This window comes from Rhipicephalus microplus, chromosome 1 (genome assembly GCF_043290135.1).
Source record: "Rhipicephalus microplus isolate Deutch F79 chromosome 1, USDA_Rmic, whole genome shotgun sequence".
Classification (NCBI taxonomy): domain Eukaryota; kingdom Metazoa; phylum Arthropoda; class Arachnida; order Ixodida; family Ixodidae; genus Rhipicephalus; species Rhipicephalus microplus.
In genome coordinates this window covers 216,019,312-216,045,764 of record NC_134700.1, presented here as the reverse complement: position 1 = coordinate 216,045,764, position 26,453 = coordinate 216,019,312, and the positions used below count along the sequence as shown (strand labels likewise).

General features: G+C 45.0%; 1 protein-coding gene across 2 annotated transcripts; it reads left to right on the top strand.

Moving 5' to 3' along the window:
• The first annotated feature begins 6,485 nt into the window (after window positions 1-6,485).
• Window positions 6,486-25,830, top strand: LOC142807327 (uncharacterized). 2 transcript variants are annotated; one of them, XM_075891340.1, is made up of 8 exons: window positions 6,486-6,643; window positions 11,161-11,261; window positions 12,970-13,005; window positions 13,882-14,007; window positions 16,131-16,316; window positions 19,850-21,878; window positions 21,966-22,051; window positions 25,353-25,830. In XM_075891340.1, exons 1-8 carry the CDS (start codon window positions 6,576-6,578, stop codon window positions 25,724-25,726), a joined length of 3,006 nt encoding a protein of 1,001 aa, XP_075747455.1. In that variant the 5' UTR covers window positions 6,486-6,575; the 3' UTR covers window positions 25,727-25,830. The 2 variants fall into 2 exon arrangements, with proteins under 2 accessions (XP_075747455.1, XP_075747454.1); XM_075891339.1 differs by having other exon boundaries at window positions 16,131-16,385.
• Window positions 25,831-26,453: the final 623 nt, after the last annotated feature.

The window sequence follows — 26,453 nt, the reverse complement described above, 5'->3', positions numbered from 1 at the left end:
AAAGGCACTCCACAGGGCTCTAAACTGTCCCTCCTATTATTGAATATAGGGATGTGGAAAATACCTCTAGTGTTCAAGAAAGACAAAACACCTGGAGTAGCCATCTACGCCGACGATATCACTCTTTGGGCGACAAAAGGAATTGAGGGATATGCCAAGAAGGCAGGTGTGACATGCATGCCGGAAAAGTTGGAATACATGCGAATCCGGCCCAAGAACACCCGCTGGTCACGCTCCGCAACCTTCAATCTGGAGCTAAATGGGAACCAGATAAATCAAGTTACAGAGCTCAGGGTGCTGAGAACGCTAATAAAAGAGACGGGCCGCACATTGTTAACGCTAAGAACACTGAAAAGCACAACGAGGAGCGTAGCAAGACTCATAAAGCGAGTCACTTGCAGTAATGAGTGCATGACGGAAGAAGACATCAGGAGGTTGGTGCATGTCTTTGTCATTAGCCACGTTACATATGCTCTCCTGTACCAACTCACACGCAAATGGGAAGCAGAGCAGGCCAACACACTCATACACATTGCCTACAAAGCTGCATGGGGTCTCCCAGACTGCACTGACACAGAGCGTTTGGAATGCTTGGGTGTATATAATACATATGACGAACACACCGCAGCCGTATTGATCGCGCAGAGAGAGAGAGACTCAACTCGACGATGCAAGGCAGACTATTGCTAAATTGGCTTCAATAGCCTTTGTCATCACAGTTCTGCGCTGAGGACAAGCATAGAATACCCAGAGAAGACAGGGAACACATATACGTCGCCCCTATCCCTAAAAACATGCACCCCAGTGTTAATGCCAGCCACAGATGAGCAAGGGCGGTGGCACTAGAACGGCTAGGAAATGACTCCGACACTTACTATACAGACTCCAGTTCTTACCTAACGAGTCAAAACGCATTTGCTGCAGTCGTTAACAACCGAAACCAAGCGATCACTTCGGTGACAATACGTACGAAAAGCACGGCCGTAGCAGAAGCAGCAGCCATAGCACTAGCCATCCGTGCAACAGAGTGCAAGAGATGGTCTGTGCACGTTCTCACTGATTCCGAAGAGGCTTGCCGACTGTTTCTCAAAGGCGTCCTTCCCAAGAGCGTCCTATGCATGCTAAGATCAAACCTCCAAGAAGACCACGGCATCACATGGTGCCCAGCGCACGAACGTGTAGGTGGAAAGGAACTGGCAGACCGCATGGCTCGAGCCCTAAATTCCGAGCCGCGGACTAGGCAACCCGGGTGGATTACTTCACACCTACGCTGCCGTGAAATATCCTTGAGAGCCAAAGACTGGCGCGGCATACGATGGCGTCACCCCATCGTAATCTCACCCGCTGGCAATCCAGGAATTGGAGACGAATACACACAAACACATATCCCAACCTACACACACTTAGCAAAATCCGGCTGCCCAATTTGCTGACTGCTGCCCTTGGTGCGGTGACACACCGACACTCCAGCACATCCCTTGGACTTGCCGACAAAGACCAGCAGAGGGCAACTCACCCCTCATCACACGAAATGAATTTGAAAGGTCGTGTGAGGTGCGACTCACCCGGCAGCACCTGGGAAGCCAGCGGGCCATCTTTGACCAGACCGAGCGAGCCACTCGGGCCAGTGGGACCCTGGAATAAGGGCTCCACCCACAGAAATCTTAGTATGGCGTTTAAATAAATGTTTATTCCTCCTCGTCTGAGGCACACTATTCATGTTTTAACGTAAAAACAATACAACACATCGTATTTACATACTTTAGCTTCCACTTTTATGTTGCGCAGCAAGCTGCCACGATGGTACTGTGATTGCGGTGCCCAGCTGCTGACCCGAAAGACACGGTTTCGACCCCGGCGGTGGCAGTCACGTTTCAATGAAGGCAAAATGCAGCAGGCCTGTGAACAATTTAAGTGCTAGCCAGAGGAACCCCAGGAAGTCTAAATTTCCGGAGCTTTCTTCTGCGACGTGCCTCCTGATTCCATCGTAATTTCGGCTCGTAAAAACTACGATAAGACTATTGCTGATGAATAGAACATACTCGGCTACTTCCTCGAACACATCCTGTGCACACCGTCCTGAAAGAGGGGACAACGACAGGTCGCACCATAGGTTGAACCCGAGAGAAAGCGTGCTCTAATCGCGAATGCCGATGCTGGTGAAAATGTGCCACGCTACACGGTCTCTTGCTTTTTATTTCTTTGCCAAGAGCACGTGTGCTCGCGAAGGCGCGTGTAGGCACACGACGGAAAACTAAGCGATGGTCAAGCATTTCTAGGCACACATCGTCAACGAGACATAACTGTCTACTTTTTTTTTTCGTCGCGCTTATCGCATACGCAACGACTATACGCACCTACGTTGAGACGGCTATCTTCAGCGTCCGTATTTCCGAGCTCATTCTTCCTATAAAGCGTTACTTTAAGTGTAATTCGGAAATAGGCTTGCTGGTTGAGTGCTATTTGCGTAAAATGAATGTGAGAACTAGAGAGACAATAGCAATTTTATGTTACAATAGAACATTTTTTAGCAAATTAGGAAAACTAGCCCTTTCGGCATATGCGAAAGCATGTCAAGAATCACATATTCTGACACCTGTTGGCAATGGACGCTTGTACCACGCATTATTACTGCAATATTTCATGTTGCATTGTGAATTAGTCTCTTAGCACTGGCACAATTCCAGACGACTGGAAATTAGCTTATGTGATACCAATATACAAAAGTGGTGACAAGAACAAACAAACCAACTACAGGTCCATATAATTAACGTCTGTTGTGTGCAAACTACTTGAACATGTCTTATAGTCTCAAATCATGCAGTACATTAGAAGTGATTCTATTATTTTCCCCAACCAACATGGTTTTCAACGTGGCCGATCATGCAAATCGCAGCTTTTCGACTTAACTACAGACTTTAATCTCTACCTTCACGAACGTACGCCAACCGATGCCACTTTTATTGATTTCACAAAAACATCTGAATGCGTGCCCCATAATCGTCTACTATACAAAATAAGGCTGATTGACATTGATGAAAAAGTACTAAACTGGGTCAAAGAATATTTCAACAACCGACGGTAGGCCGTTGTGATTAACAATGTTCGTTCATCATTTCAACCTGTTATCTCCGGTGTGCCCCAGGGTTACATTTTAGGACCAAATCTATTTCTCACTTACATAAATGATATTCATCAAGGGATAAATTCACAAATCTGGCTATATGCAGATGACTGTGTTTTGTACCTACCAATAAGATGTAAGGATGACTGTGCTAAGCTACAAGATGACTTGTATACGATTGAAAGATGGTGTTCACAATGAAAAATGGGCACAAATACTACTAAAACTAAGCTTATGAGATTTAACGCCTCCAGCCAAATTGCAGAGGGAACTTACATTGTTAATGGCGAAGCTTTAAAAAGCATAGCATCGTTTAAACATCTAGGTTATTCGTCTCTGCACTAATTTGTCTTGGCAAAATCATGTGGATTTTGTTGTTTCTGCAACATGCGAAACACTTGGCTTCTTGCATCGTACGCTTCGTCAGGCTGACAGTAGTACTAAACTTCTTGCATACACTACAATACTCCGCCCAAAAATTGAGTACGCCTCTTTTATGTGGAACCTGCACCACATGTATCTTATCAACAAACTGGAATTTTTGCAAAATAAGGCAGCGCGTTTTATTTTTGGTAAATATTCACAGCAATAAAACATCACAAAAACAAAGTATGAACTTGGTCTCGCCCTCTTGCAGACTAGGAGAAAAATAAGCCTATTAGCCAGCTTTCATCAGCTTTTTCATCAACCAAGTACATTCTCTCAAGCGGACATCGTACCCACCAAAGATATTTTTCCACGTATCAATCACAAATTTAAGTTTGAGCAACCTTTTGCAAGCACTAACCTACTACAGTTCTCATACCTACACCTAGCTATCTCAGAATGGAATAGTCTCCCCAGTAACATAGCTGAAATAACTGGCCACGCAGTATTTAAAAACGCTTTAAATGGGGCGTTTTTATAAGGGTACATATTAGCCTATAAGTATTGGCGATTATTATTAACACAAAAAATGTGTATCCTAACCATGTTGTCTCGATGCCTGTATATGCAAGACAAACAATGTGCGTATAATTCTTGTATAACGAAAGATATGTATTGCGTTGATGTCGATTGATGAGAAGTGAACTGCTAGGAATTTCCATATTTGCTTCACTGTTTCTTTTCTTAACCTTATTTTGTTTCTATTGCATTTTACATGAAAAGTTATGCTCACCATTATGTAATTTCCACGTTGGGTCCTTAGGGTAAATAAGTTAAAAAAATATACAGAACGCGTGTGTTTGTGAAGCATGAAAGCTACTTTCACTGCCTATCTAAGAAGACGAAGCTCTTTTTGCTGTTTTCGCAGGCAGAGGTGTGGCCGTATTATATTTGTCATATTTTGTCACTTATTCTCATTCCTCTTTTTTTTTTTCACTATACCAACAATATGGGGCTTCTATATCTGAAAATAGCTTCATTTTTTTTACGTACTGATTGCAGCACTTTTGTCTGTTCCTGCGTGCAGAGCCACTGAGTGCAAAACACTTATCGTGTAACCAACGCAACACTTTACGTAATATTGGTCCGACTCCAATGAGTGCAATCTTAGTATTGTAACATGCGTAGAGTGCAAATTAAGATAAATGCTTCTTACTGTAATCCCACAAGCTAATGCTTTCTGCTACCACCTGAAAGTGGCCATCGCGGCTGATTATCTACACTGCCATTCTGGGTTTTTTATAGCACGCATAAGGCCCGTGGTTATCACTAGTAATCACTGCATCGAAATAACTTTGACTTGTGTCCAAAGTTAACAATAGGATTAGAAGATTGTTCTAAAACACAATTTGAGACATGCATGGTAGACCTTTATCAGACAGTATAATACCCTTGATATATTGAAATTTACGTTAAGATGGTCTCCAACGCAGTTAACATTACTGTCGTCCGCAGCCACTGTCCTTGGAACAACAACAACAACAACAAAAATACAAAGAAATAAATAAAATTTGGCAGATCCCATGTACCTTAAGAATCGACGTTAAACGAAGCATGTGGAGGGAAGATGGCCGTGTTGTAATTTTTTATTGAGCAGCACGTTACGAAATGGCGCTAAATACATGTACAGATGTCACACGCACCGACATATGTTTAACAGCTGCAGACGTTTATGTAACCAGTTGTTCACACTTGCAGAACGATGCCAACAGAGACATGAGCATTACCAACACCAGAAGTGATAAGCTGATACGAAGTGCTGGTACTGGCGCGGATGGTAGCCCAAGACACTGCTACTTAAATCGGCTTCAGCGAATAGCAGCAGACTACAATTGGCGTTAACCCGATGTGACGGCTATATCACAGGACTACATATGTAATGTTTCTAAAGTTGGATGGCCAGCACTGCAACCACAATTCACGTTCCACAAACATTTGTGTCTATTTGGAAGGTTGTTCCGAAACCTGGCATGGCTCTGTAGTAGAATACTTGATTGCTACGCAAAATGCTATGGTCCGATTCTTGCTAAAACCCTGACATTTATTATTTGCATTTGTCGGGCCAATGCTGCCGATGTCGGCTTTTTGTTGATGCTCACGCGTTGAAATTATCCATGTGTGTTCTCGTTGTTCCTGGGTAGATATGAAGGGTCAATCCCCTGTGGCCCGTAGCTTCACACCAGCGGCACATACCCACCCGTGGGTATGTGACCCTAACCAACTTAAGCGGGTGATCACGGGAGCACCCAGACGCAAGTGGATAGATAGATAGATAGATAGATAGATAGATAGATAGATAGATAGATAGATAGATAGATAGATAGATAGATAGCAGAAGTGCTTGATATACGCAAACAAATGCTTCCCATTTATAACAAAAATGACGCAGGGACCACTTGTCATCCTCCCTGTGTGTGAATTGAGGAGATAGCCTTCCTCGTAGCCGTGCATCTTAGAATCATTTGTTCCAGGTACACAATTATTCAGTTGGGGCAAACTGTTCATTCAAGCATAACAAGTGTCAAGTTCCCTTATGCAACAAAGCAAATATGCAGATGAGCATCAAACACTAATGTTAACGCTCACTACGAAATCATAAGGACGTGCAGAAGACCACCGTGTAATATAAACAACCGTGTATTGAATTTCACTCGGAACCACACTGTTCGCCTTTGTCACGCGTCACGTCTGCTTCGGGGGTAACAATCTCTTCGTGGTCCTTGACACGAGGACTTTCGGTGTTCCAGGAACGATGGGGCATCCGGTCTGAGGCCTCGCCCCTCTCCGAACCGGGGTTCATCGGTCCCCTGGAGGAGCCACGTGCCGCTTTCGATTTCTTCGTGCAGGCACGGAGGTGCCCCGTGCCCACACCGGGCGCCGAAGTGAGGCGCTATCAAGCGGAGCGACGGCGCAGGACCGGTGTCCCATTACGCCGCTGCGGCCGTTTTTGCGCCCACGGTCAGCAGGACCTCGTCGCCTCTAAAAGCGACAGCGGTCCCTCCCATTGCTCACAGCAGCGGCAAACATGCAGTCCTTTACGTGCATCCTCGGGTTCTTCCTGCTGCCCGCGCTGCTGGCCGGAGCCGCCGACCTGTGAGTACCGCGTCGCGAAGCTGCGTTAACCACCCACGAGTTCGTGGTCGTTTAGCGCCTTCGTCTTAGCCGTGCGGTTGCAGGAGTCTTAGCCCTAGTTTGGTGGGAGCAAGGTCTAGCTTCTGAAATAGTGTTGTATCAAAGAAGTGACATTTTATGCTCGATACGCAGTGGCTAATCGAAACTTATTCACAGTTCGGGTGGTGGAATCAGCTTCAATATACCACCCACTTATTTCCAAGCAGGTTCCCATCACTATTTTTTGGTCCGTTAGCAAAACTGTGCTACTCGGCAGTGTAACTATAACAGAAAGCATTCAGCGAAAGTTGAACAGCCCACAAGTTTTACCGCACTTTCCATGAATTATACCCGTTACACCCAAAGTTAAATGGTGGATTAAATGATTGGCGGAACGTGGAAGAGGCCTTTGCCCTGCAGTGGGCGTAGTCAGGCTGACGATGGGTGGGGCATGGATCACACAAGGACTATTGCGCGGTACTTTCGCCCATATTTGGAAAAGCTTCTTGTGCTAAACATTTTTGTGAGAGAATTTTCGGCCAATCACAATGCAGGATATCAATAATGGAGCTCACTGACCAACAGAAAAACGCATTTCAGAAAGAGAAAACTAGGGAATCAGGCCCTCGATTACTACTTGGACTGCAGATGACTAAAAAGTGACTTAAAGCTGTTATGGTCTTGTTGTCCGCATACGCTCGTGGCTTAGTAAACACAAAACTTAATGGGTAGCCTGTGCGGTGGTTTTTTATAGCTAAGTTTATTGACCATAAACTTAGCCGCTGATTGCACGTTGCTTGAAATCGCTGTGATCTTTTCACTAGTATGTATCTTATTATGGAATACTACTTTCATAATGTTGCTTGCGTTTTTTGCCTGGAACGGTAGCATCACTCGCGAAAAAGGCTGACTCACGCCCCACCCAGGAAATTTGAGTGAAGAAGTGATATGTTTTGAAGGCTCCAAGAAACGTGAGAACGCCTAAAAGCTAGCAGCTTTTTATTTTGTGTAAACTCTACCAAGGGTGTTTTGAAGATTAGTAGGTAAGGCTGTTGTAGCACCGTAAATGTCAAATAGCATTTACTTGATGTCGGTGAAATTTCAGCAGCAAGGCTAACAATATTTTTAAATCTTGGGGATTTTCGATGCAGTTGAAATGAAGCAAGCTAACGAGCATAGGTCATAGGGTTGGTATAAGTTGTAGAATGTAGCCGCAAGCCTAGTGCTCAACCATCTGGACATTAAGTTTACCAAAAGTCTATTTTTAGAGTCCTGACGCGATTTGAACGAGTGACTCTTCTATCCTAGCACTACTGCCGCATAGTCACGAGATTACGTACGTGCTACTACCTAAAGAATATCATAAGTATAATGCATGCAACAATGAATGGACGACGAATGAATCGGATTACTTACCTGGTGTATATTGATTGAGTGGGAAAAAATATAGGTGCAACATTTATTTTAGGTTTCGTAAAGGGGACAAACATTTGGAGGGATGTGGATCAGGTAACTTGTTAAAGGGCATTATAAAATTTCAATACCACTTCGACTCCGTCAGACACACTGCGGTTTTAATACAATGCACCCTCTACTAGCCAACGTACATGTGCTCACCATAACGTAAATTTGTTAGCACATCACCTTCAGCTGTATTGCGGTGGAATAAGTTACACCTGCTTCATTTTTTTCTAAAGCAGTTTTATAAGAGCCTTATGAATTATGCTTTCTTTCCTACATCACGTGAAAGTATTCCAGAAAGCATACATAGCAGTTGAGATTGAAAAAAAAAAGAATTTAAGTAAGTAAACAACAAACAAGCAAACAAATAGAGAGTATCGCATAATTGCAGTCTCTTCAATGAAAGCACACAGAAAGCATGTATTCATTAGTATTTCGAAAATTAAGCTTTTTTGTGGGAGAACATTAGGTATCAAACTACTTAACCTAAAGATGGAGCTTACAAGAAAGAGAAAACGCAAATAAAAAAGCCAGCTTCAACCAAGCCGTAGTTTTCCCCTAGATAACCCAAGACTACATCAGGTGGCCTGAATATTAATAGCAGGTTACACAGTATTGGCTAATTACTTGAACGAACAACGTCAATGACCTAATGGGAAGTCACATTACGACGTCAATGTGCAACCGACAATCTGTGGCATTATTTTTAATAAAACGAGAAACAGAAGCAAACAAATGCAGGGAGGCCAAACTGACGCATGTTCATTTTGCTACCCGTCACTAAGAGAAGGGATAAATTGGCGAAAAGAGGTACTGAGGAATAGAACGAAAATTTTCAGATAAACATATAGGCATCATAAAAATTTCGATCTCTTGCGTCTATCGTAGGACTCACTTCGTATGTAGCCTCCACTTCGCTTTGAATTAACAACCCTTGCGCGCATTATCACTACAGGTTGCTATTTTAACCCTTCAGAGGACAGGCCTTGCTGTTGATAATATAATGAAATATTATTGAAGCCTAAGGAGTAAAAAAAACAGACAAATGTACAGACAGACAGAGCAAAATGTTTGCATCGAAGGTCCCCAAGAAAGTCTATTGTCTTTAAAAACTAGTTGATTCACGACGGGTTCTCAAAAGATATCTCGGTGAGCCAATATGCTACGCGGTGCGTTGGTACTAAGCCTCGCTAAAGAAAACTGATGATGCTAGGGGATCAGATGAAATAACGCGAATCGGAAATTTCACCTTTGTAGCACGTGTTCACCCGACGTTCAAATCAAGAGAAGATATTGATGATGATGATATGTGTGGTTTAACTTCTGGAAACCACCATATGGTTATGAGAGACGCCGTAGTGGAGGGCTCCGGAAATTTCGACCACCTGGGGTTCTTTAACGTGCACCGAAATTTGAGTACATGGGCCTACAACATTTCCGCCTCCATCGGAAATGCAGCCGCCGCAGCCGGGCTTCGAATCTACGACCTGCAGGTCAGCAACCGAGTACCTTAGCCACTAGACCACCACGGCCGGGCGAGAAGATATTGAACTACAGTAGTTAGGGCAATTGGGATCGTACCAAACTCTGGGCGTTTTCCTTGTTTATTCGGCCCTGCATCAAGTGTTTTTTTTTTCATAGTTATTGAGTAATTGCTTTCTTGGCCTCGTCTTTCGACGTTTTATAACGAGGGCAGAGTATTGTGCCGTAACTATGAGTGAATTCTGAATGCAATGCAATCTAGCAAAGTGTCTCAGTGAGTCACGTGACTATAGCTACCGTATTCACTTGATTTGTACCAGCACTCGTTAGCACTGACTTATATTTGCATGCTTTCGCTAAATGATAGGCAATGCCAACCGCACGCGTCTGCGGCGTTACTCATGGGGGGGGGGGGGGGGAGGGGGAAAGGTATGAAGTCTTACTGTACGCCAATATATTTGAATATATGGGCGTGCAATGCAGCGTGCTTACCTGCCGGAGGGACGCAGCCAGCCATTCTCATCCCTCCTTGTAACGTCGTGTAACGGAGAGTGGCATGGCGTTTCTTATCTGCTTGAGCCATGACTGGCGGTAGCCCTCGGACGCGTTCAGTCGTACATGTAACTTACGACGTGTCGGGTGATACTAGAGATTTGACATTTATATGGAACCTGACGGCGATGGCAAAAATGTGCCTTAAATGTAGATATGATTGTCATCGCAATGAACGTTGGTTTAGCTTGCACGGCAGGTTTCACGAACAGTTTCAAAAACCACACTAAAAGCATCCAGACAGGCGTAGCAGTTCAGAATGTGCGGCAATTAAGCAAGTATTAATACTCCGTGACCGACTGCATTAAGTGCCTGCCCTGTCACAGTGGCCACATTAGACGGAAGTGATAGGCTTGTTAGGTTTTAATGCCCACGTGACAAAATGTCGTCATATAGTGCAGCCGCATAAACTGTGTGTCGAGAGTAACGCGCACAAAAACAAGCCTGTCATTATTCACATAAAAAACAGCGCCAATAACGAGGGACAAGAAAAGAAGGAGACAGACAGTGCCGCTGTCTGTCTCCTTCCTTTCATGTTCCTCGTTAATGACGCTGTTCTTTATTTGAGTCATGTCGTACCAACTCACCCAAGCAACCACGTTAGCTACCTGTCATTATTGTCATCAAAATTTTGATAATTTTTTGTTCATTCCGACACTCGCTGCACGTTTAAAAGAGCCCGGTCACTGATTATACCTGCTAAACATCAGAGCTGTTTCCCTCGTGGACGAGTACGAATCGCGGGGAGGGTGGGAAGTGCCTTTCTTGCCACCCCCCCCCCTCTTCTTGTAGATGATGCATCTCACCATGATGGTATGTGTAAAAAGATAGTATGAATTATCCTAAAATTCTGGTGACAATAAAATGGACGTGCAGAGTACTCGTTAATTCTTGTCGCCAAACAACGAGCCTCAATGTCGTTACATGCCAGCTTGATTCGGCCTCATGACTTCCTCACAGTAAGTGGACGAGCACAAAATGCTTTTGCTTATCTTGCCTCGCAGCACCAGGCATACTCCACCCGGACTGAAATGCACCCTCTCGCCGACCACATGTCCCGTCTGCCCGGAGGACGTCCCGTCCGACGTGTGCGAGTATGGCTTCGGTAAGCACTGCACGATGAGATGTTGAGAATGGGGCTCAAGCTTTCCCTTTGTTCGGCTCACTTGATCATGTACACCTTGTCTTGTAATTTTCCACGCCTATGTTCTTCAAAGACTAATCCTATAAGTTTGATAGACTATGAAGGATCGCAAACCAACATTTCGAATTACAAAAAAAGATGGTTGAGTTATTCTCTCTTGGTGTGTTCCGACTTTTCGGCACAATTCGTTACGTCAGTAGGTTACTCACGCGATGCCGTGAAGAAATATACTCTCTATTGTCCTTATACGAAGGATATTCGTTGAGACCCTCCCACCTACCATCTTTTGCCATGCCCTCACACGCCAGCTCTACCTTGTCTCTCTGGACTATTCCGAACGATCAACTGATTACAGTTCGTACTCATATTAAACAACAGCATTGAATTGTGTAGTATTTTACTAACTAAAGTACGAAAAAATCATGACATAATACGAGGAAACACTTACATGCCGAAGCTGATAGGAAGTTCTGCGTAATTGAGTAGCTATAAAGAGTGTCGTTGTACATGGAATTCAATCGTGGGTTCGAAAATGAAGCCAAGCTTTGTCGCATCGATACGGTTCTCAATAACGCCTTGTGTAACTTCAGTGTTTTTTTTTCATTGTGCCCCTTTCTACACATTTTAACGCCGGCTAGAGGCACTCATTTATCTTTCGTTACCGACGTGGTCAAGAAATAAATACAGGTTACCGCGTTTAAAGGCAAAATGGGAAAGGAGTTTGTAGTGAGAGTATCTTGTAAAAGCTTAGGGCATTATGAAATGCTGTAAGGAGAGCCCTGGCACGTTTTCAGTACGGGAAGACAACCCTTGTAACTGCAAAATAACAGGACATTACTAAACGAAAGGGCGAACCCGTCCAGTGTATATCACGAAGTTTCCAGTGCAGCCAAAAGCTAGACGTGATATGTGTGGTAGGAATTACTAGATGCACAACTCATGATTACTTTCAAGTCATTTGTTTTCTTTTTCATTATTCTTGAAATGAGCAAATAAATTGTAGCTTGGTATTCATTATTACAAAAATCTGTTCTTGATCCTCAAGGATTATGCTCTTAACAAAAAGTTTGCGAACAATAGAAATTTTGCGAACAGTAGAACACTAGAAGGAGATGAGTGTACGATCACGCAAACAAGGCCAGGGGCACTGTTTCTTCTTCTGCTTCTTTCGTTTCTTTTTTTTTGTTTTGTTGTAGCCTCCACTTTGCTTTGAATTAACAAGCCTTTATTTCTTCTATATTTACGATAAGGTGGAGAGGATATCATTTGTCAACTCAGTGTTACCTCGAATGAAGTAGAATATTCTTATTCGTTCATTATATTTGCAATAGCAAATATTCCCCTCTAATCATGTTTCAATAATTACCATTTTTCTATAGAGCAAATCTTTATGAATACTAGCAACATTGCTGCTTAAAAGGTGGTTCGTCGAGTGGGATAGTTTTATATTCAGGTACGAACAAAGAAATCATCTACAAATTGCTTATTTTATCCTCAGGCAAAGCTTACCCTAAGCTGACAACAGAAGCAATTGACAATAGTGGCTACCAGAAATACTCAGCTTGTATTAGTCAACCGATCATTGCTTAGTTTCGTGTGTGAAAGTTTTTTTGAGTTTGTAGCACTTTATTAACTGAACCTTTTTTTTTCTCTCTCTCTTTCATTCCAGTCGCTCGTGTCAGCGCGTTGACTCCATTCCACAAAGGTAAGCAGAACTGAAGACTAGGCATTCAATGCCCTGTAGCTGACGTAACGATGTCAATAAAAAGGAAGACAGAATAAGTCTCAGGGACGAAAGCTCGAGCTCAGCGGGAACGTTAATGCAACCAAAGTCTAATCTTCTTACAGATAACTTCTTTGATTCTTAGGCTTACGCGTTCTCGGGAAGCTTTTAATGTGCCTCGTCTTAATTATATCCCCCTAATACACAAAACACTATCCGTACATTTTGAGGAACGACTAAGATGACAAAGTTGAACAGTATAAGGTACTGAACTGGTGCTATGACGATTTAGCTGGCCATCACTCCTTTAGTGCATGCTGCAGTTTTTCAAATGCTAATGGAATGGGCCAAATCGAAATGAAAAGTTAGTAAACATGTTTAGTAAGTGCGCGCGAAAATTTTTTTACCAGAACCATAGCACTTGCGTGAAGCTAGCTCGTAGATGATAACGGTGCCCTAAATGTAGTGAAAGTTCGTAAACCATCGTATCCTGTATATATGACCATTTCACTTCGGAATTCTGTACATCATATTGGTATCAGATCGAAGACTAACCTACGAGTCTCTCTACTCTTGGGCGTTGATTAGTTAATTTTGTCATGGTGCATGAAATAAAAAAAAGTGATCAACCTAATTAGGTTAATTAGTCTATTACAGCGAAGAACAACATTTGCGCACATTCGCTTGCACACGCTTGCAATCAGGTGACAAGACCGTTCGTAAGAAACTGTGGGCTTCCCTCGGTGGGCATATTACGAAATGAAGTCTGTAGATAATGCATGAACTTTTATCATTTCACACGAACTCACTGTTTGCTTGGCTGAGATTGTTTGAATTTTCTTTTCTTGGCATGGGCAGCCGGTCGGCGGGATCTGTGCGCACGGCTGAGGCTCATGTCTGTGCTCGTTGGACCTGAGGATGTGGTCTCCAGGAGTCCCGTGGTGTCCCTCAAGGAAGGATGCAAGTGCACAGCAGCCCTTAATGGTGCGTCGCTAATACTATCTGTTTCTTACTTGCTATGGTTGCTGAAGGATGTGTTCAAGAAGGAGGTAGCGCCCTGCACTGATAGGATACGTGGGAGGAGTATTTCTGGTGAATTGACAGGCTCATCTTAGATTGATTGATTGATTTATTTATTCGTAAACAACTGGGCTCTCTGGCAACAAACACACTGTTGGTTTTTGTACACCTAAATTACTTAAAGTATGGCATTACTCACTGCACACACTTCTAGCCATCACGTGTTTCTCTAGAACACAGACAGCGGCGTTTTTCTTAAAACTGAACAATAGCATGAATAACGAAACAAGAAAGAATCAAAATGCAATGTCGCCTAGTCTGTATGTCAACCTACATCTGTAGAAAAGAATTGCCACGCTCAGCGACAATGCGCGGTAAAATACTGTGTAAAGTCATGGAGGACATAAATTGTGTAAAAAAAGGTAGCTTCTCAGTTACGCCATCTTTATATCAATTATGCGCGCTGCACTTTACGTGTGGGAATGAGAGGAATGCTTGTTTTTTTTTCTGCGTAAATACGGGAGCGTTTTTGGAAAGGCAAAAATAAAACGGACTTCAGTTCACATGTATAACTATTCATTGAAGAAGAACGGCTATTTGGGATAGTTGGTTGGAATTCATGGTAATAAGGGCTGCAGCGCGAGCACGAAGGTGCTAGAACAAACGTGAAACGAAAGGCGAGGCAAGGAAAGCAAAGAGCGCTCGTGTTGTCCTCTTTGCTTTCCTTGCCTCGCCTTTCGTTTCACTTTTCTTCTAGCACCTTCGTGCTCGCGCTGCAGCCCTTATTACCATGTATAACTATTCTCCGTGGATTCCGTGTGGACAAAGCGCCCTGGTGAAACAGGGCAACAGCGCAGGATGAATTTAATCTCTACATTCACTTTTCTTTGAACGGCACTTAACGTGGAAGCAGTCATTGTACGTTTGTCTGTCATCTTTTCGTTTAAGCCGCGACAGAGCATAGCAAAAACGAACATAAGAAAACCAGAAAGCGCCTTAGGTATAGGTTTATGTGCGTTGTTTTAAAAAAAACATGCTAAGAAGCAAGAATTGTCAGCTGCATATTAGTTAAGTCACTGCTATTTATCTTTCTATGTGATCATTCAGGTTCAACATTGGTAAGCAGCTTTCCCAAAACCACAAATAATGCTCATCACGCCGTCTTTAGTGGGATTTCGCAGCATCGAAAAAAAAACAATAAGAATGAACCTAACGCAAGCACCCCAAAGCTGGTCGATTGATTGAGATATCCTTAAAGAGAGGTGCACCATACATTTTTTTACTGGACCTTAAGATGCAGACAGCTGGCCAACAAGGAAAATATACGGAATAATTATATGTATACGTGGGTAAAACGATTTCAAGTTCACCACTGCTAGCGAGTCATACAGTTACAAAATTAGTCTCCTGCAAGAGCCGGGAGAGTAAAGAAATTGGAGTGGGTAAATATTTAAACATAATATCAGGTAACATTGCCAATTAAAAAAAGGTCTTTTCCACACTTCATATGTCGGTCATTTCTGAAGGAGATTTGATGACAGATTTCAATCAACAGAGTGATGCCATGGTATCTATAGTGACCTAAATCTATACGCGAATTCCGAAATATAGAGCTTGTTCCGCGGTTACGTTTTAACACGTGACAATCGTACAGAATGCCTCACTAAAAGAATACTTCAGACCAATCGCGTATGCGCAGATAGTGAACATACTATTAAGAAAACAAACTAACAAAAACGTTGGGTGAAGACAGTCATGACTGAGCCGGGTCACAAGTGTTAGGCCCGTGGACTGTTTTAACACCTAGTAACACATATTAGAAATTCTGAAATCTGTTATTTGTGCGCGGGTGTGGAATGTACCCGTGTTTGTGGGGCCATCCAAGGTACTTAGCTGGTATTTTCATGCAAGCTTGCGATTTCTCTAAGCGACACACTGTTTTGGTTTACTGGCCTTTCATGTTACCTAAAAATAATGAATACATACACGGAAATGCATAGTCCAAACGCATATTACCAGCCCGGGCTCACGCCATTGACTAACATGATGGCACTTGAACCACTCTCGTCCCGCTTCCCTCCTTGCAGCCGAGGACCAGTTCTACGTGCTGCTCAAGGAGGTGCCGGGCGTCTACGCCACCAAGCCGACGGAGCTGGTTCTGGACTCCAACGTGACCGTGCTGCCGTACACGTTCGAGCAGTCCAGGGCGCTCCACCGCCAGCTGACCGAGTGCAGGACGGCACAAAAGCGAAGCGACTACGGCTACGGCGGAGGTAGTGCCTACACCTCCTCCTCGTATATGGTCAAGACGATCAAGTACTACTACCCCGCACCCTCGTACGGTAAGCCTGCCCGTTCAGGTCAGGCCTCTCCCAGGGTAGACCGAGGGTCGTTGCTAGGCTAGGCGCCGCATATGATGTCCCCTTGCACTAAAGGACACAGTCCGCCGATGGTCTCTCTAAGCGAAAGCGTGCTTCTGAACAGAACTTCCGCGCCGCTGTGTCCACCTTGCGATTTTCCCCTTATCGCTAGAGAAGCTGCATCACTCTCTAAATAGGCAATATGACAATGGCAGCTGCTTTCAAAGACAATATTTGCACTCCTATTGATATTATTACAGTTTTATCACTGCAGAAGCAGTCCGAATCCCAAAATAGAGAATATGTCAATGTGTTAGGCGTTAACAAAAGGTGAGGGAATATATATATATAAGACAGTATTTGCCCTACTGTAGATATATTGCTTGTTATCGTTAGATGATCCATATTTATCTCGAAATTGATAACAATTCCGACAGTAAAATATACCTCGAGCATGGGATTAGTTTCTGGAATGTCGTTTCATTGCTGGCTGACATGAGTCTGCCACTGCGGAATGGAGAAGTGGAAACAGAAAAGTAAAAAGAAAAGATAAAATCGTGTCCTCAGTGATCGGTTCAGCTCGATGTCCTGGTGTCCCAATAGGCAGAAGTTCTGTGCTTTTCTGTGTACTGTCGCAGTATGATAATGTGTTAGGTATTAGGTAAGTTTCAGTGAATATAGATATTCACTGGCAGCTACTTTCAAAACGATATTCACACTCCCATAGATACATTCCTTCGTGTCACTACAGAATCTGTGTGAATCCCAAAATCGAGGATATGACAATGTGCTAGACACTAAGAAAGTTGGAGTAGATGTAGATATTTACGCAGGTGCCCCCAAAAAAATTTTACGTTTTAGGTGTCCATAAGACAAGATAGACTTGAGGGAATACTCATACGGACGTTACTGCTGGCATGTTGTGTATTACAAGCGTCTTCAGATGACTAGAACTGTTTGATTATTCTTTGATTATTTTTAAGATGAAGACTTCTTTTATATTTTTTCATACATGTAGGAGAGAAGAGACGAATACAAAGTTCTCTCTTCGAACTCTAGCTAGTGCGCATCGAGAGAACCGCCCTTTCCTACAGGACGCCATTGAGCAAAGTTCACTTCTAGAAACCTTCATAATACCACCGTGATGTCACTATGCACACCTTCTCCAATACAGATAGCTTTCGTAACGACAGTAGGACTAAAATGTAATCCTAAGCTACCACTTCACATTTTTTTTTGTTTTTAGGCTGCGTTGAGAAATGTTAGGCCACTCTTTGATGTTAAAAGGATTACTTAAGCAGAAAAAAAGTCACTCTGTTGAACTTGGTGCGTGCAGAAGCTCTTCGAGATATTGTGCGCGTAGCATTGAGGTGCAACATGGGAGTACTGTTCAAAAGGACCCCTCCTCTAATTACGTGATCTTTCTCGACACTGAGTAAGTATTGATTTAAAGGTCTCGCATGCTTCTTACATTTTTTGTGACAGGCCGGGCTGAGTATTTCGAGAAGGAATATGTGACGCAGAAAGAGACGCACATGCGAAGCACTTGCCGGCCAGACCTGCGAAGCAAAGACCAGCTGTAGCAACATTACCACTGACACCACTATTACCACTACGGTCCCTTTAAAACAAGTTTATACAATATTATAGTAGAGAGAAAAGTCAAAGCGTGCTTGCATAGATATGAAAACATCGACAAAATCACGTTGTAGAGCTGCTTCACTCGTAAAGTCTTTAGAAATGCTTCACACATGCTAGACTTCACAACATGAAGCATCTTTTAGATAAGAAAGTCAGCATTGCAGAATGAAGTCTTGCACTTTAAATCTCCTCTAAATTGAAATTGTACAGTGTTGGGATTCAGTGCTTAACGACACAAATAAAAGGGTGTGACTGGCATTATAAAGGTGTAAATAGGAGAGTGTGCCCCGATCAGGTCCGAGTGCAGTTCAGTGATACAATGGTTTTTAAAGCGCTCCTTTTCCCTAAAAATGATTCGGTGCAGTTTATTGTTTCAGCTGATTACGATTCACCGCACAGCTTGTGAATGCCGCTGTTATTTATTTCTGTGAGGGTTACTGTTTGGCATTTCGTCTTTGTCGTTATACATGCGCACAGTTAAATAACTTTTAAATGAGTAAGACTTGATAGTTGCCGAAAGAATTTGTCATTCTTTGGAGATTGAATGCGCGACCAACGCCTTTCTAGCCGCAAGGAAATATGTTCGGAATCATAAGGCAACCCGCAAAAAGTCGGAAAGAAAACTGTGCTGATTTCCTCTAGGCTTCGAGCAACAAATACTGGTTTGTGTTATCCTTTTCACAGTTCAAGGGTGTGGCGTAGGTTACCGAGTGGTCATGTGCATTAAATTGAAATAAATTGAAAGCCATTTGTGATATGCAGAGTGCGGGGTCTACCACCGGGCTCATCGTTACACGTCTGAAAACCTATTCTTCTCGAACAGATGTTTCTGGTTTCTATAAAGCGTTCTGAGAAAGCTCGGACATTCGACTTGTAGTCTCGGCATGCTGCGTTGGTTCAGAGATACAGTGGCGGCTCTGGCACTGTTGAACACGTAGGATTGCTCATAAATACCTGCCGTCCCATTCGCACGAACTTTCATATTGACGAGGCCGAGTAGGACACAAACTTCGATCGTTCCTGTGGCACCCCTAAGTAATCGAGTATATTAAAATATTTCGAAAACACTTATTATAATCTGCGCTTCATTCATACCTAGTGTACGTGCCGAAGCGCTACACTCACGGCTCGTTAAATATAAATAACTGCATCACCACGTGCAATGAACTTACACATCGTAACTTATAATGATAGCTCTATTAAGCCACATGCACTCATGTACGTTTAGCGTACAGTTAACTTCTCATTCGATCGTTTACCTTCAGTTTCATCACGAATTCTTAACAGGCCCTATTGACTGATTCATCGCAGTAGCTTTAATAAGCCTACACACGATGTTTCGAATTAATCTGTAGCAGTAGTTTTCAAGCAGCACTGTGCATGTCATGGTCTAAATTTCCGGAGCCCTCCACTACGGCGTCTCTCATAATCATATAGTGGTTTTGGGACGTTAAACCCCATATATCAATCAACTCTGCATGCCATCAGGTTGCAAAATAGTGCATTTTTACTGTTTATTTTTGCCAAAATAAGCGCAATGTGACCAATTTCATTGCTAGCTCTCACTGCTGTACTCAATTCAGTGGGTAGTAAACATTTTCTTTCATATTAAAAAAAAAATATGCCCTCTTACTATTAGAAGTACCAAAACCTACTCGCGCTATTTCACAGTACATTTTATTGTTGCTGCCTTTACGATTTGGCATGAAGCCTGTGTATTTGAACATGAAAAAATGTACGTAATATTCACCACACGAGCAAAAAAAGCAGGATTGTTGCTCTGCCTACGTTTTGTTATTTTCCAGATTATGCCGCGCCGAGCTACTCGGCCCCAAGCTATGCTGCACCAAGTTACGCCGCCCCGAGCTACGCTATGCCAAGTTATGCAGCTCCGTCATACGCTGCCCCCGCCTATTCCGCCCCTATGTACAGCGCACCGGCACCAAGCTATAGCGCACCAGCATACGCCGCACCTATGTACAGTGCTCCCGCCTATTCCGCCCCTAGCTACAGTGCCCCAGCCTATGCCGCCCCTATGTACAGCGCACCGGCTCCTAGCTACAGTGCTCCCGCGTATTCTGCTCCTAGCTACAGTGCCCCTGCGTACTCCGCTCCTAGTTACAGTGCTCCGTCATACTCAGCCCCGAGTTACAGTGCCCCGGCTTACTCGGCCATGAGTTACAGCGCACCTAGCTACAGCGCACCCGCTTACTCTGCCCCTAGCTACAGCGCCCCCGCTTACTCGGCCCCCAGTTACAGCGCCCCCGCCTACTCTGCTCCAAGCTACAGCGCCCCCGCCTACTCTGCTCCAAGCTACAGTGCCCCTGCTTACTCTGCTCCCAGCTACAGTGCCCCTGCTTACTCTGCACCCAGCTACAGTGCTCCCGCCTACTCTGCTCCCAGCTACAGTGCTCCCGCTTATTCTGCCCCTAGTTACAGTGCCCCCGCTTACTCTGCACCTGCTTACTCCGCCATGAGTTACAGCGCACCTAGTTACAGCGCTCCTGCCTACTCTGCCCCTAGTTACAGTGCTCCTGCCTACTCTGCACCAAGCTACAGTGCCCCTGCTTACCCTGCACCCAGCTACAGTGCCCCTGCTTACTCTGCACCCAGCTACAGTGCCCCCGCCTACTCTGCACCCAGCTACAGTGCCCCCGCCTACTCTGCCCCCAGCTACAGTGCCCCCGCTTATTCGGCACCTAGCTACAGCGCCCCCGCCTACTCTGCACCCAGCTACAGTGCCCCCTCTTATTCTGCACCTAGCTATAGTGCCCCCGCTTACTCTGCACCCAGCTACAGTGCTCCTGCTTATTCTGCCCCTAGTTACAGTGCCCCCGCCTACTCTGCACCCAGCTACAGTGCTCCTGCATACTCTGCTCCTAGCTACAGTGCACCGGCACCAAGCTATAGCGCCCCTGCCTATTCTGCTCCTAGCTACAGTGCTCCTTCTTACGCTGTTGTGAGTTACAGTGCACCTTCTTACTCTGCCCCTAGTTACAGTGCACCTGCGTACTCTGCTCCGGCTTACAGTGCTCCAGCCCCTAGCTACAGTGCTCCGGCTTATTCTGCGCCCAGTTATAGCGCACCTGCATATTCTGCTCCTAGCTACAGCGCCCCCGCATACTCTGCCCCCAGTTACAGTGCTCCTGCGCCCAGCTACAGTGCTCCCGCATATTCCGCACCCGCTTACAGTGCTCCAGCACCCAGCTATAGCGCTCCCGCCTACTCCGCTCCCGCTTACAGTGCTCCAGCACCTAGCTACAGTGCGCCTGCTTACAGTGCCCCTGCAGCAAGCTACAGCGCTCCCGCATATTCCGCTCCCGCATACTCCGCTCCAGCTTACAGCGCCCCAGCACCTAGCTACAGTGCCCCTGCATACAGTGCGCCGGCCTACAGTGCCCCTGCACCAAGCTACAGCGCTCCCTCTTACAGTGCTCCCGCATACAGTGCCCCAGCACCAAGCTACAGTGCTCCTGCTTACTCCGCTCCAGCGTACAGTGCCCCGGCATACTCCGCTCCTAGTTACAGTGCCCCAGCCCCTAGCTACAGCGCACCAGCTACGTATGCCCCTGCTAGTTACAGCGCTCCTTCTTACGCTCCTCCCGCATACAGCGCACCATCGTATGCCGCCCCTAGCTACAGTGCCCCGACTTATGCACCAGCCAGTTACAGCGCCCCGTCCTACGCTCCGCCGGCCTACAGCGCACCGGCCTACAGCGCACCGGCCTACAGCGCACCGGCCTACAGTGCACCGGCCTACAGTGCACCGGCCTACAGTGCACCAGCCTACAGCGCACCGGCCGACAACTACGCAGCCGATGACAGCTACAGCGGGTACGGTCTCACTTATATTCCTGCTCACGGCTATGGCGGCTCTCGCTACCAGACTAAGCGCCAAGATCATTCTTCGTACATTTCCAGTGCCGGCAGCTACCCAGCGTCCTCGGTCAGCTACACGTACGTCACGTACATGCCTCCAACGTACTCCGGTGTCAAGGGCTACGAAGGTGAGGCACCCGCGGCGTACTGAGCTCGGCCCTGCAAGAGCCTGCCGATACCAGCGCGCGCTGCTGTTCGCACGGACCAATGAACTAGTAAAACATACGAACTTTTTCAAGTGAAGTGCACCTCTGTTTAATGTCTTCCTCCTGGTAACGCGGCACCGAGAGATGTGCTGCATTGCTGCATCCGAATACGCAGACACGCACACACAACAAAACTACGCGCAGACTGCACGGGCTCTGACAAAACCAGCCGTGCCCCATGAAGCAAACTTCTCGGCGTCATAGCAGCGAACAGCAGTAAGCCGAGGACAGAGATGCTGTGCTAAAAAAAGTAAACGAATCTGGGGTCGTTCGCGAAACACAGGAACTGGGAGATTTACCAGTGTTATTCTATTGACTTTGGTACAAAAAGAAAATTAAGCACTTTTCTTTGTCCTCCAACATTGTAGTGTGTACGGGTGGATGTAAACAAAGAAGGCTACAATTTCAAACAAGGGCCCGATTGTCCTTGCGCGACGTGTAGCTTTCTTGTACTATATCTTCCCGGAACGTCGAGAAGATTGCTTCATGGGAATTTCACGCGAACATAATTACATCCATGCGATCATCTTTACCCCAAACATCGAGAAGAGCTCGTTCCTTAAAAACAATGCCAACACACTAATTGCTGAAAACAAGATATACAACCACTTTACACATGTTGTCATAGTTTACATTCGTATTGAGATGACAACTTATTGAAGCAAAGAACAGTTGTCGCTGGCTGCTTTGATATTTTGAATGGCGTTTTCCGGAGGATCATGGGCACCTGTGAAGTTAAGCGAAGGTTTTGCTGCACTTGTAGGAATCTCAATATTTACGCAAGTTCTTTAAAATTGACCACTTTTCTTCTGGAACATCACGGATGCAAAAGTTTTGCCTCTGAGGTTGCTATAGTCAAACAATTTACGCAGATATGACTGCAGTTCATGGTATTTTGGGACACTTTACAGTCTTTTGGCCGCCAAGAACAATAACTTTGTTGAACATTTGACTAACACCAAAATTCAATATTGCAGTGAAATTTGCGCAATCGTAAACCAATACTGCAGCTAATTGACAAGTTGTCCACACCTGCTCCTTCGGAACAGTGTAAAAGGGAACAATAGTTTTAAGTTATTTGTCAGCTTCCCAAGGAAGCAAGCTGTGTCAGCACGATGAATTTTTCAGCATTTGTCACCACTGACGAATTTAATCGAGAAGACTCATACAAGGGGTTTGTTTACTTGAATTCGAAATTTTACGACAGCTCAGCTTTTAAAGTCGCCGTCAACTCACGTAACCAATCAATAAGACGGTGTCTCCTTTCATTTCTGGATATTTTAGAAAATGAAAGGCATGCTTACCTAGCAATGCCTCGTAATTAAGGCTCCTAAATTGCCACTGAGAGAACTCTTAGTGAAAGAATGTGGTCGTTCTGTGTGAAGCGATGCCTGCAAGGTGACACTGCCTTGTGTATTTTCTCACCTACTGAAAACATTCATAGCGTGGAGATAGAGAGAGAGAGAGACTTATATTTAAAAGATCACCGTGGAATGCCACACTTACGTCAAGGCCCCATTAACTCCCGCCACCCCACGTGTCCGCTGGATCGGCCGATGCTGCCACTGTGGCTATGAGCTGGCTAGTGCGGTCCTCCAGGATGCAGGATGAATGTCATGGCATTATAGATCGGGTGTGGATATTCCCAAGTGCAGTGATATGTCATGAGATTCGCTCGGCAGTATATGCGCTATGAGAGATCCTGTCATAGGTGTAATGGATTAAGGGTGAAAAGACAGGCGAATGAATTAGTAGCTGCCACCATGCGATGATTTCTTCTCGGTCAAGAGACTCGGTTTCGTTTGATCTAAGATTTAGTGAGGGGAAGTACATCAGACTTTCTTTTTGATGGTGCGGTGCTTCAGTGTAGTTTGATGATTACGTTGATGCGTCATCTTGGTTGGAAATTGATCTTCGATCAACTAGACCAATCTAAAAAGTTTGGTTAGAAAGCCGTTCTAATGGCGTCCCGATTGTGAGCGCTGACGCTGTCGCATTAGCAAGATCGTTACCACAGAGAAGAGCGTGTCCAGATGCCGAGACGATACACACCCTGTGTAACAATGGGTTGGTGTAATGATGTCAGAATAGGAACGCTCAACTGTGATGACCCTCTCCGGAAGGGGCTAATGAAAAAAACAAAAGGCCGAATATTGCATGGTCCCACACACACAAAAAAAAATTGGCCGTTGAACATTGTGTTAGTCCTGCACATGTGTTGCAGGAAACATTGTACACGGCAAATGATGGTACAGGAATACTTTTTGCGCAGCAGCTTTCGCATCGACGTAACCTTCAGTTAGAGCGGGGCAGGACTAGTTCTAGCGAGATACTCTTTTGCAGTTTCTTTATGTGCTCATTCAAAAATCACTGATATCCGGCACCCTTCACTACGGCGTCTCTCATAATCATATCGTGGTTTAGGGACATCAAACCCTACATATCAATCAAAATGACTGATAACAGTTGTGGCATGCCCCGCTTCATGAAAATTTGCAATAACCACCAAAAAGACCCTTTGACATGAGTGCATGTTCCTTCAAGAGCAGTGGGATTCCTTATATAACATCCAATACTTTCTTTTTATTTCTTTTTTACACACTGGCACGACTGTTAACGAAAATCATCGAGTATATAGTTATTCTATACGGGATTGCTCATGGGGCTGTCTACGGCCTCGCCAAGAAAAAAGAAGAAGGGAAGGGGGGAGGGGGTCTTTGAAAACCACCTGGTATTGATTGATTGATTTGGGGGGTTTAACGTCCCAAAAATACCAAATGATTATGAGAGACGCCGTAGTGGAGGGCTCCGGAAATTTAGACCACCTGGGGTTCTTTAACGTGCACCCAAATCTAAGCACACGGGCCTACAACATTTCCGCCTCCATCGGAAATGCCGCCGCCGCAGCCGGGATGTGAACCCGCGACCTGCGGGTCAGCAGCCGAGTACCTTAGCCACTAGACCACCGCGGCGGGGCAACCACCTGATATTGATAGAAGTGCCTGCTTTCTCGACACGACAGACAAATATGCCATGACAAATTGAACGTACGACACTTCTTTCTTATCTTTAATACATGAGCTCTACGTTAAAAACAGCATTCTTTTTCATGACGTAAAACATTCAGATTATCAGGCTCAGGCAACACCACGAATGAAATATTACGGCTTACTCGCGCATCTCGCGTATTGTGTTGACCGCTTAACCACTTGTCTCGTCACAGGCAAGCAGAAGAAAGGCACCAGGTACGGTGGCTTCGCGGCCACCATCCGATACGATCCCACGTACGAGCCGAACCCCGGATATAAGGCTCCGGGCTGGTACGTGCCCCACGTCAAGAAGTACCTGGCCCGCAAGCGTCGCGACCTCACTCTGCCCAGGTCCGCCCACTACGACGCCCTCGGCGGCAACGAGGGGATGGCTAACCCGATAACCGCACTTTTGACGCACTACTTCTCCCCAGAAGCCTTGCGCGGATACCAATACGCGACGAGGATCAACTACGGCCCGCCCAGACCATCTTACTTCTCGGGCGCCGACGACGAGTTTTATAGAGGAACCCGCGGATATGGTGGATACGGTAGCTTGTCTTTCTAGTCCGGAAAAAGAAAAAAAATGAAGCGCACTTTCGTAAAGCTCACAGGGGCATGAAGCTGCGAGTGAAGGCTGCGTAATAAACTGATGTTCCCTGCTTCCTGAAACATTCGTCCTATTTTGTCTCTTCTATACGACGTTACCAAGACACCACTCCTAAGTGGAAGTTGAGTAGGTCACCCAGATGAAGATATACTAGTGAGTGAGTGAGTGAGTGGGTGAGTGTGTGAGTGAATGAGTGCAACTAAAGAAAGCGTGTGGACGGTACTTTCGGCCGTGCATTTCCGTAATCGGGCCTCTGTCGCACTGTTTACCACCATTACAGAAAAACACATACTTTCTCGTTGTTTTTGTGAGGTGCGATTCCGGTCCGTCTTAGCGGTGGCACAATTTGTCAGTTTGTAACCGCATTGGAATTTAACCTTTAATAACCTCGAACACAGGGTGGACACTTTACTTCAAGTTCAGTGCCCCGTGCTTATGTGAGCGCACTTCATCTTCGGCTTGACGCGTACGCAATATATACATATATGCATACCGAATTTATTCTTTGTCTTCTTCTTCCATTCACTTTTCTTTTTCTATCTTTTTTTAGGCCTTCCCGTATCTTGTACCCAACCTCTTGCACAACATAACTTACATTAATATATTCACGCCGACGGGAATCTTTGCGTTGAAGTTCTCGCTTATTTTGTTCAAACTTCTCCCTAAAGCGTTCTCTGGTTTTTGT

Excerpts from the sequence above, each read along its gene's own strand:
- LOC142807327 (XM_075891339.1), top strand. The coding sequence starts at position 6,576 with ATGCAGTCCTTTACGTGCATCCTCGGGTTCTTCCTGCTGCCCGCGCTG. Across the intron at positions 16,386-19,849 it reads CTACCCCGCACCCTCGTACG|ATTATGCCGCGCCGAGCTAC; the intron begins GTAAGCCTGCCC and ends GTTATTTTCCAG. Across the intron at positions 22,052-25,352 it reads CGGTGTCAAGGGCTACGAAG|GCAAGCAGAAGAAAGGCACC; the intron begins GTGAGGCACCCG and ends GTCTCGTCACAG.